At 35.7% G+C, this 12,408-nt stretch overlaps 1 protein-coding gene across 2 annotated transcripts in view; it reads right to left on the reverse strand.

The window, feature by feature from the left end:
* LOC118181422 (rho family-interacting cell polarization regulator 2-like) overlaps positions 1-12,408 on the reverse strand; it is a 151,672-nt gene that overhangs the window by 56,690 nt on the left and 82,574 nt on the right. For both annotated transcript variants that reach the window (XM_035350566.2, XM_035350567.2), the window contains one exon: positions 5,021-5,190. In XM_035350566.2, the coding sequence (XP_035206457.1) occupies positions 5,021-5,190 (170 nt within the window). The remainder of the gene's footprint in view (positions 1-5,020; positions 5,191-12,408) is intronic.

The following is a 12,408-nucleotide window of genomic DNA, read 5'->3' on the forward strand; positions in this document are numbered from 1 at the left end:
TTAGGACCTTTGTCTTTAATTTGATTTTCTTATAGTCCATCACAACCTACAAAAATTCTTTACTTTCTTGGGGCCAAGATAATGGTCAATGGAAAGAACCTTGTAAAAATATCCATTTTAATATCCATAAAAATATCCGTTTTAATAGTGAAGGAATTTCACAAAATTAAAATTTTTATACAAAATATGTAATTAAAATTACAAACAAGCTAGTATTCTTATATAGGTTCTCTAATAAGATGCAAAACAATAGGAATTTTACTACTACCATCTTTTCGCTTTGCAAAGTTCATCGAGTCAAAGGTTTCAGCTCAACAATTTCACTAGGGTGACAAAACTAAAAGCAATACCTACGTTCATCAGACTCATGAGCAGTAAAGAATTAAAAACAAGTTTGAGAAACAAGTGTAATCTATACAACTTGTACATATTTCCATGGCTATTTTCTCTCAATGTTTAGTGTCATCCAAAAGCACATAAATCACAGATTTCTCAATAAATGTTCAATGAATTTATTCAGAGTAATACACAGTATCATAATGCATAAATCAAGTAACTCAAATTGATAAGATGTGGATGTATGTAACACATAATTATATTAAGCAAAAAAGCAGAGATAATACATGAAAAAATTTTAGAAAACCCCAGATGAAAAATGCAAACATTTGACATTACCAAAAAAACTTGCATCCCTAACTTATGCACAAAAATTTCAATGCAATGGGATGCTCTTAAGATAATAATTAATTACAGGTTAATAGAAAAAATTACACACCTCCATAAATATGATCTTTATGGGATTCAGATCTCTAGGAAGAGAATGCCATTACATAACAAAACACTTGCTATGCTGTCTATGCTGTCTTATAACTACTCTATTAATTTACATCAGGTCAGTTGCTGGGCCAATATATTTACTCAGCAATTTCAGTTTCAAGAAATTCATCAATTAAGTTTGCTTTGCACAGACATCATCCATAAAGAGAAAAATCCACATGTACCTTAAGGTTGTAGGTTTTATCTTGATATTTTTGAAGGAACCTTATTTTGCCTTATGCAAGGTTGTAGCTTTTATCCTGTTAGTTTTTAAAGAACATAATTTATATGCCAAACACATACAGGGAAACATCTATTTATCATTATTCCTCCCCATACCATTCCATCTGCAGTGGCATAACAAACATATCTTCTAATACTGGTGAAAATATTTCCCATTCCAAGCTTCTCTACAAATGTGAATGTGCTAACAGTTAGATACTAATTCATCAATGAAAAGAACACGGGTCGAACATTGTAGACTTTAGCTCTGATGCTTCCCACAGCAAGCACTTTTTTGCTATAATGTTCTAAATTTGAAATGCTCGCTTTTTGGCATAAAGTCCTTTACCATTCAGTTTTCTATACACAGTTCCTGTGATATGAATACCAAGGACAGTTTCAGCCCTAAACTCAATCATCTAGTAGTCAAGATGTTGTTGGAAAGAGCAAGAAGAAACCAAAATTCAGTCTTCTACAATGATCCTGTTCTACCTTCTTTCTTCAAATTACTTCCAGAATGTAATGACTGCCTTGAAATATACAGGCATTCTTGTCAGCTTCATAATTGCCAACCATACTGACAGTTCTACATCTTAAAGATTCTTCCTAATGACACTTTTGTATACAATTCTCCAAAAATAAAATGCACTTTTGATTTCATAAATGGCAAAGTCAGATACTTCACAGAAAGTGCAAAGACATCATACCATAATCAGTTTTTCAGAAACAGACTGATCAAATCGAATTGGATAATGATAATTATATTTACATTTTGCTAATGCCTTGCTCACCCCAAAAATAAATCAGATTAATAGGCTACTTCATATAATAATTTTTTTTAATATGTCCCAATTTTCAACACCAAAATTTCCATAAATACATTTTTCCATAGGTACTTAGCTCATGCAGTACATAAAAATGTTAAACTCATAAAACTGAATTACTAGATGACTGAGTTTTCTGAAATCTACCATTTACTTCAGAGCTGACAGATTACAATTAGTCTAATTTCCAAGCCAAGTCTTGCATCAAGTGTTTAAGCCTACTTTCCAAGCCAAGTCTTGCATCAAGTGTTTGAGCCTACTTTCCAAACCAAGTCCATATTTGGAACAAATTCAAAAATAATTCACTGGATATTATTTCAGTTATGACGGACTTAAATGCTTTTATTATCTGAACTGTTTCATTTATCAAGTAGAACTACTGCAAATGATTCTGTCTATTATTTACTACTGTTGAATACCATCAGTACTACAACATTTCTGCATATGATGGAATAGATGAATATGCTACTTATATGATATGATGATACAGTTAATTTTTCCCCTAAAACACAGATTAAATGAACAAATAAAAGTGAAATACCTGTGAAATACCTGCAAATTACCCCTCCTGCCACAAATAGATTCTATTATGAAACATTAGAAATTTCATTGAATTCATTTTGAATTTGGTGCAAAAAATATTATTTTAACTATCAGGATTTTAGAAGGTACTTACATATTTGCACAACCATCTTAGCATAATTTGGTGATTGTCTTATAAAAGAAAAATTATGATTTGCAACTGTTTTCCCCCAAAAATTTATTACATGCATATTTTATATTTTAATTACCTACTAATTTAAAAAAATTAATCACTAAACATACTCACAAGTAGATTTCTGTTTTCATTGTGGTGAAAATTTTGCAGAGATTATTTTAGAAACTAATAAAAATCAACTGTTCACTCTGATGATTTTGGGACAAAATACTGTATTCCATAGGATATTATACCACTTCTTCCACAGCGGGAAAATCCCAAAAACACATATTTTAAAATTAAGACAAAATATGTCATAACTTGCCCCCATAAAAGCTACTGGAACTTTAAATACAACAAAAAGAATGTATACAAAAAAGGCAACATTACTTGTTAAAACTGAAGAATTGTTATGCATATGGTTTTTATAGTTTGATGTCTTCTCGAAATCAGACAGATTCTACTAAGGTGGTTGTGCTAATAAATAAATAGCTTATAGTACTACTTTTGTCATCAATTTAACTATTATCTTGGGTTATTGAGCTCATTCGCCCTCTGACTTCTTGACATACGAGAGACAACACACGAGGTTTACAAAACTGGCACTAAGGTAAGATTGAGGAAATGACTATTGGATTATAACAAAGCCTACTAGAGTGTGCATGACACTGAAAAAAGATCTTTTATGAAGGACTTTCTGTAGAAAAGTGACCCATGCATGAGGAAACCCAAAGCCAGCTTATTAACCTACTACTATTGGAACCTTTGGAAAATTAAAGTTTCATAGTTTACTTGGTTCAGCCTAATTTAAAGATTAAGTATCTCCCCTATTAAGCTTTAAAATAATAGAGATACTTTATACTTGAGTTTATGCATTAATGTGTTACTTTTTAAAAAGTAACACATTAATGTATAAACTCAATATGCAGCTGTTGGAATTGTTTCAGTTTTTCCTTCCTTTTAGCAAGCTGTCCAAGATAATAAATATAAAAAATGTGTTCAACAACATTTATCGGCAAAAAAGTCAATCCTTTTTCCCTGCTACATTTGAGAGGTGATAGGTGCATTTCATAATTTGGAAATACGAGTTTTCTTTTTCTAAGATGCCTGCAATATCAGTCTTCAAATCTGAAATTCCTGGTGCATTCCTTGTAGAGCATTAAGTGCTAAGTAATGATCCTGAAGGATTGCACTTCCCTTTAAAGTTTTAATAATTAGTTGTGCTATTATTAAAGGTCTGTCGAATCTCTTCTAAAGTGGGATCAGAAAGTAAACTACAGTCAATTTCTGAAGACTCTGGATTAAAAAAAAGAAACAATTTGATACAGTTTTGCATCAGTATTATTGCTTCTCACCATAGAGAAGTAGAATGGAACTGTTTTAATGCAATCAATAACTGAAGAATTATTTTTCATACCAATTTCTTGAATCCATTTCTTAACAATCTCACTGACGGGAAACATTTTTCTAAAAAAGCTACATGATTCGATACATTCAGTGGCAGGTTGTGCTCCAGTAAAAAGACAGAAAACAGGTGTTTCGCATGACTAACTTTTTGGCTTTTTGTTTCCACAAAAAGATTTAATTTTTTTCCAGTACAACTTGCATTGCCCTTGTGTATGCACATGTTTCAGATTATCAGCCCTTCCACTGTGCGAAATCAGAAAATTGCAATAACAAATGATACACATTGCAATATTACATTTCCTTGACGAAATACTAGCAGGAAAGAGATCTGTATACGATTTTTGAAAAGTACATGAGTAATTGTTATTTTTCATAGACATAACTAAGACAGAAGGTCACAGTTTCTGGGAAGAACATGAAAATTTGCTTGCTGGTGAGACGAATGAAATAAACAACCTTGATCTCGCTTGAACCTCGATTTGTGCTCATTGGTTAATGTAAGGCACATGAAAAACAGCGGCACTTGATTCTCACTGGAGAACTGAAACATCATGTTTTCAGACATGTGTTTCGGATTCCACACGCAAAGCAGAAACCCCCATATCACAGTGATGAAACTTCTTTTTTTTTTATGTGCATCTAGAGAAAAAGTACTTTCAGATACCCAAAAATCACATTTTGGGGGACAAATAATTAAGCCAAGCTACATAAAAATCATGAGAAATTTTAAGAATAAGGAAAAGTCACAAGAAATCGGGTTGACAGGAGTATGGTCAGAAATCTGAAGAGTTGGCAAATCTGCAATACATAAGAATTACACTTTTTTTTTTAAGGTACAACATATGATACTGCAAACACACATCTACAACACTTGAATGTATAACAAACATAATTTCAGTGTAAATGCAATAAATATTTATCAAAATAAAAACACAACAATCATTCTTAGAAAAATAAATCATTTGTCAGTCTCAAGAACACAGAAGAATGACAATTAGTCATTGATGTTTCAGGTCATTAACAAAATTATACAGATAAAGAGGTAATAACTAACCTTTATACAAAGGGGTTCATTAAAAAGAGATTTAAATAAAACATATTTGTTCTCCCACAACTGCTCTCCATTTCTCGCAACTCTGCCACGAGTCTTCCATTTCTGATCTCCATGCTTAAGAACAACTTCAAATACATCACCAGAACAAATTCTAGCAAAACCTTGGATACCTGAAATGTGAAGAAAAGAAATGGCTATTGTGATATTGGGAGTAGAAATAAGTCTTGCCATTTGGCAAAAATTGGTGCGACCAGTAAGTTATGGTTAAAATTGTCTGATATAAAACGTCACATTGTAAAGTAGGACATCTGCTATTGTAAGGTTGGACATCTGCTAACAACACAATCTTGAAACATTAGCGATTCTGTATGAGAAATTGTCAAGTCTTGAGCCAGATGAGTGTCACCAGTGAGAACTTTTGATTTATTTCTTTAATTTGAAGGAATCTGCAGCAAGGACACTTTGATTGCTTGTAGAAACATATGAAGCAGTTGCCTTACGTGAGACAAGTTGTTGTGAGTGGTTCAAAAGTTTAAGAATGATGAATTTGACATCAAAGACAAAAAACATAATGGAAGGATGTAAGTATATGAAGATGTGGAATTGTAGCATTACTGGATGAACATTTGTGCAAAACACAAGTACACATTGTACTTACAGTGAGCGTAGAAATTATCTGTACAAGAGTGGTTTGATGCACTAACTGTACCGAAACTTCTTCAAAAGGCAATAACTAATAAAAAATGTTTTACCAAATATGACTGCAAAAGACTGGAAAAGATATTGAATTAGCTTTAAAATATATGGGAAACTAATAACTAAGGATTTATTGGTGCTCAAAAAGTAATCATACATTCAAACAAATGCTAAATGTTGGTAGCATTTTCTAATTTGTTTAGTCAATTTTTCGTTGATAACTGACCATGATTATCTTGTGGGTTATATAAAATGACCAGCTGTAACTTAAATGTGATAAGAAATGTAAATTTTAATACAGTAGACTCCGGATTATCTGCGGAGTGGATTATCTGCGCATGCCCCACAGTTTTTTTTTTTTTTTTTTTTTTTTTTTTTTTGTACAAGCATAAAGCGAAGAAAATTAAAATGTTCACAAAACTGAGTGAAACTTTAAATTTGCTAACATCATGCTTATTTATGGCAAAAATATCCCAGGCCTTCTCGGAACCTTGCTCTCGGATGAGTAAGTGATTTCTTCTCACCCTTGGGCAGTGCCGCTCCACCGCCCTCTCTCATCTTAATCTTACTGACACGTCCACCATTGTTAGTTTCAGCCTGATAGTGTTTGCGAACCGATCGGAGTTAATTTCTTATCTTTTATTGCGTTCAGCGCTTGTCCTTTTTGGTTTTGTGTTTTTCGTTACCGATTTAAAATGTCAGGAAAACGAAAGAAGGTTGTGTTGACAACTGCGCAAAAACTAGAATTAATTTTCAAAGTAGCAAATGACGCTACAAAGCCGCAGATGGAATTAGATTACGAAATCACGGAAACAACAGTGCGTGACATTCTAAAGCAAAAAGACAAACTGGTGAACTTTGCTTCAATGTCGGACAGTGCTTTTGCAATGTAAACGTGAAAAACTATGAAGGGTTCTAACTTTGATGAGCTAGACACGGCATTGACAGAGTGGTTAGCTCAAGTTCGAAAAGAGGGTACTCCTGTAAATGGTTTTAGGCAAAAACCTTTCTTGAGTTGTTAGGCCTGAAAGGAAATTTTGATGCGTCTTCTGACTGGTAGACTCGTTTTAAGCAGCGACATGGAATTCGAGAAATTGGACTTCATGGGGAGAAACTTAGTGGTGACCAACAAGCAGCCGACGATTTCCACCATGAATTTGATGAATTTGTTTTCAAAAAAGAGCTATCTTTTGAACACATTTACAATGCTGACGATTCGGGACTTTTGTGGAAATGTCTGCCCACTCGCACTTTAGCATTTGAAAGCGAAAGTAAAGTGGCGGTCATAAAAGCAGCAAGGAAAGGATCACTATCATGTCTTGCAATAACACTACCGGTGGATATAAACTTAGAATTGTTGTCATTGGAAAGCCAAAACAAATGAAATCTTTCAAAGGCACAAGGATAGAAAATTTGCCCGTTGATTACTTTAACCAAAAAAAAAAAAGGCTAGATGAACCGAAACATTTTTCAAGAATGGTTCGAAAAAATCTTTGTTCTTCAAGTGCTTAAACATCTTAAATCGAAAAACCTGCCTGAAAAAGCTGTGCTATTGATCGACAACTCGCCTTTTCACCCAGCAACAAGCGTGCTAAAGTTTTCTGATGGACAAATTTTTGCAAAGTTTCTCCCCTCCCCCCAACGTTACTGCGCTAACCCCACCCATGGACCAAGGATTCATTGTGCAACAATGAAGAGAACATACCGAACCAAGCTGCTAATGACAAAATTGAAGAAAGTTACGATCTGAAAGAGTTTTGGAAACACTACACAATCTTTTAAAGCATCTACGATATTGCATCTGCATGGGACTCAGCAAAACCTTCAACCCTCATAAAATCATGGAGACAACTCATGCCTAATGTTGAAGCCAACAACAACCTAACCCCTTTGAGTTGTGAAGAAGATAATAAAGATGTAGACATGCCTACGGCAACGCTTGTCGATATGGTGAAAACAGTTCCGGGTGGTGAGAACGTCGATGCTGAAAACATTAACGAGTGGCTGGAGTGTGACGTCTACGAACCTGGCTTCGAATGCTTGACAGATGACGAAATTGTGAAGAAAGCAAGGTGAGAGACCGAAAATGAAGGACAGCGATGTGAAGGGGAAGAAAACCCACTGTGCAGATGTGGAAGACTCACGAAGCGGCTTTGCAACAAGTCGACGGACTGCTGGGCTATTTGGAAGAACAAGACAACGAACGCGGAGTTGGCCGAGAAATTTATGCTACGAAAAATGCAATCTCGGATCAAGAGAAAATGCTTCCAAAGCAAACACAAATGACAGATTTCTCCAAAAAGGTGTAGATTTACAGTTATGCTTTTGTAATTACATAATACATTACAGTATTAAAACTGTACATGTGTATTATTTTTTCTGTGTATCCTTGACGCCTCTCGTAAGCACAAAGCAGTTTTCTGTTTTCATTAACAAAATGCATTTTAGGTTAGTTTTGAGTGATATACTAAAAAGTTAAGCATTAGTTAAACATTTCCTGCTGTTTATTTTACGTTTTATTGTACATAAAACGATTTTTCAAAGTTGGAATGACTGTTTTCTCTTTTGCTATACCTGTTTTTAGCTTTTTTCGGATTATCTGAGATTTTTGTCATCGGCGGCGGCCACGCCACCCAATTCCGCGGATAATCGAGAGTGTACTGTATGTGTCATAAAGGTAATGAAACGAGCATTTCCGAAAGACAATTAAACTTAAAGCAGTAAATCGTACAATGTAAAGGCAGTAAATCGTACAATGAAATTTCTGTTTCAGTCGGCACACCAGGTTCAACTGTGCAGTCAATTATTCAAAGTTTATTACCTCTGGAACAGTGCAAAAGTGCTCATTCAGAATGACCATACCTACTTACATCTGTTAACAGACAATTTTTGGCTCACTCTTTGAAGATAAACCCAAAAGAAAGTGCTCCTAAGCTAACAGCAGAATTGTGAAATACGAGAAGAGCGGTTCTGTAAGTACAAGTCAAAATGCATACAGAAAGTAACGTTTCCATGGCCATGTTGCATGATGAAAATTCTCTGTGAGTGACAGCAATTGAAAGTTATGATTATCCTTCGCCAAAAAATATGTGAAAGAACGTTCAGAGTTCTAGAAAAACATTACTTTTTCGAATGAATGTAAATTCAATGTTCTTGGATCAGACAGGAGGCTAATGGTGTGGGAGAAACAAAATGCAGAAATGCATCCAATGAATTTACTACCAAAAGAAACACCGAGATCAAGTCGGTTTATGATAGTATGAGTGCTTCCGCGGTTGGCAATTTTGTCATCAATAATGACATTATAAGCCACTTCCTATACATTGATATTTTGAGTGAGTGAGTGAGTGAGTGAGTGATTATGGCGCAAAACCAGAGATGATTATGACGCGCCAAACAAAAGATGAGATGATTACAATTGATGACATTAAAATTCAATAAATAAAAACAAGTAGATAAATGTACCAAATCCAGAGGATGAAGTCATATAAACACAAGTTAAAAGCACATATTAAAATTCAAGAGACAGTCTTCAAAACAAATTACATTTGGTAATAAAAGCCAATATCTTTTAAATAATAAAATAAATTAGAATTGACCTCTCTTCCGATTAAACGGTCGAGAGGTAAGTCACAGCTATTAAAATATTTCTGGCGAAGACTATTAAAACATGGACACTCAATTAAAATATGACGAACAGATAAACAAACATTACAGTTAAAACAAACAGGCTCATTTCTAGCTTTTAAAAGGTAGTTATGTGTCACTCTAGTGTGACCAATTCTGAGGCGAGTCAAAAGAACTTCCTCCTTACGATTTTTGGTTAATTCCCAGTGCTCAATTCTAGGTTTTACATGTCTTAATTTATTTTGAAGCTGAACATCCCAAAGTTGTTGCCATTTTTTTCGGATCTTTTGTTTCACAACACAACAAATGTCTGCAAAAGGGATGAGACGACTGGACAGTTCAACAGCACATTTTGCTGTGATATCTGCCAGCTCATTCCCTTTTATTCCCACATGCCCGGGAACCCAGCAGTACAGGATATCATACCCACGATTCATTAAGTTTATATGTATTTTGAGAATATCCACTATTACTGGATTTTGAGTATTAGGAAAAGCTTCTATTGATTTAAGAGCACTATACGAATCTGTATAAATTATAAACTTTTTGTAGCAGAGCCTTGAGATGTATAAAAGACTATAATATATCGCAGTTAATTCGGATGTTAAGACAGAGAAAGCATTGTGCAAGCGTCTGCCCTCCATGTGGTCTTTAATTACATATGCCATCCCCACATGATCTTTTGACTTGGACCCATCTGTATAAACTGGAAGATAACTGCTATATTTGTTCCTGTGCTCAGCGAAGAGTTGTCTGTATATAATCTCGTTAGTGCTTGCCTTCACATGATACTTAAAAACATCAAGAAGCTGAATCCGTGCATTTTCCCAAGGTGGGATTTCAAAATTCTGTACTGCTTGGGGGTGCATATCAGAGAGGGAAAGTTCCTCAATGACAGGGCGAACTCTTAAAAGAAATGTAGGAACACAAGATGGACGTGTTTCAAATAACGCGTTACTCACATCATCAAGTAAGCACAGCTTATTGGGATGTTCAGGTTGGGATAGTATATTAAAATATTGCAAAAGGGACAATTGTTCACGCCTCAGATAAAGTGATGGTTCATTACAGTCAACATACAGGCTCTGGACAGGAGAAGTCCTGAAGGCTCCTGAACATATCCTCAAACCTTGATGGTGAACAGGATCCAGTTTTAACAAAACAGATGACCGAGCAGATCCATAAACAACTGAGCCATAGTCCAGTCTAGAGCGGATAAGCGCTCTGTAAATGCGAAGCATGGAGCAACGCTCTGCACCCCAGGAGGTGTTCGCCAACACTTTTAACATATTTAGTGTTTTGAGACACTTCTTTCTCAGGTTTAAAACATGAGAAAGGAAAGTCAATTTCTGGTCGAACGTTACTCCTAAAAATTTTACTTCGGGCGCAACTGGAATAATTGTACCATTTAGATATAACTCAGGTTCAGGATGGAGACCTCGCTTCCTACAAAAGTGCACGCACACAGTTTTCTGTTTCGAAAAAGTAAATCCCTGTTTGTCTGATCATTCTTGGATCTTATTCAGAGCCATCTGCAATTGCCTCTCTACGTATCTCATGTCTGCTCCTCGACAGCTAATCTGTAAATCATCTACATATAGTGGTCCTAAGATGGTGTGAGGAAGTTCTTTTAATACAGAATTTATTTTTAAACTGAACAGCGTTACACTAAGCACACAGCCTTGAGGCACACCCTCTTCCTGTTGAAAAACATCCGAAAAAACAGAGCCAATCCTTACTTGAAAAGTTCTAGCATTCAAGAAATTCTGTATGAAAATTGGTAGGTTGCCGCACAAGCCACTCTCGTGAAGATCCCGGAGTATACCGTATCTCCATGCCTTATCATAAGCTTTCTCAATGTCGAAGAATATTGAGACAAGGTGACTTCTTCTGACAAAGGCTTTTCGAATAGATGTCTCTAATAGAAGCATATTGTCTACGGTCGTTCTCCCCTGTCGAAAACCGCTCTGATAAGGCAATATAATATTATTCTTTTCCAAGAAGTAGACTAGGCGGCTGTTTACCATCTTTTCAAACAGTTTGCAAACACAACTGGTAAGGGCAATTGGCCGATAGTTCGAGGGATTCCTCGGGTCTTTCCCTGGCTTCGCAATAGGAATGACAACAGCTCTCCTCCATGCACTGGGAAATGTACGCTCCTTCCACACTCTATTGTAAAGTGTGAGAAGGGCACTCAGTGACTTATAGGACAGATGCTTTAGCATTTCATAATACACGCCATCCAGACCCGGACAAGACCTATGTGTCTGCAACAAAGCTCTCTTTAATTCAACCATAGTAAAGTCTCTATTGTACGGCTCAAAGTTGGAAGAGTTGAAAGCGATGGGATTTTTCTCAGAGCGTTGCTTGATAGAAAGAAATGCAGGTGAGTAATTTCGGCTGGAAGAAACGGCAGCAAATGTCTCACCAATTGTATTTGCAATTTCTTCTATGGAGCTAATCACTCGGCCATCTTTTTCCAGAAAGGAAAGTGAGTGGTCTTTATACATTCCGCATGCTTTTCGAACTCTTTCCCAAACCCGCTTACTAGGCGTAGAGGATGTTATTGAGGACACATATGAAATCCAGGAATCCCTCTGGCTCTGCCTTCTTACTTTCCGTGCATTTGCTTTGGATCTTTTAAAAGCTATGAGGTTTCGCAGAGTAGGATATCTACGAAAAATACCCCATGCTTTTTTCTGTTTTTTCAGTGCTTCATGACAGTCGCGATTCCACTATGGTTTTGAATATTTTAGTAGTTTTCCTGATGTTCTAGGAATGGAGAGCATAGCTGCCTGAATAATAGTATTAGTAACAGCTTCAACAGCGTCATCGATATGCGCATCTTCTACCATTTCATCTGTGAGCTCTGCAATGGAAGAGAAGAGTTCCCAGTCTGCCCTGTCCAGTATGAATCGAGGGGATCTCGACATGGGGTTTGCTCCTCTTCGTGCAAGAGACACAAAAATAGGATAATGATCGCTGTTGTACAGGTCATTTCCGACACTAAAAGTGCAAAATGGCAACAGAGATGGTGAACAGATGGCAAGATCGAGAGCGTGGAA

Source organism: Stegodyphus dumicola, chromosome X2 (assembly GCF_044657685.1).
Source record: "Stegodyphus dumicola isolate Sdum_Otavi_A_Nest chromosome X2, ASM4465768v1".
Lineage (NCBI taxonomy): Eukaryota > Metazoa > Arthropoda > Arachnida > Araneae > Eresidae > Stegodyphus > Stegodyphus dumicola.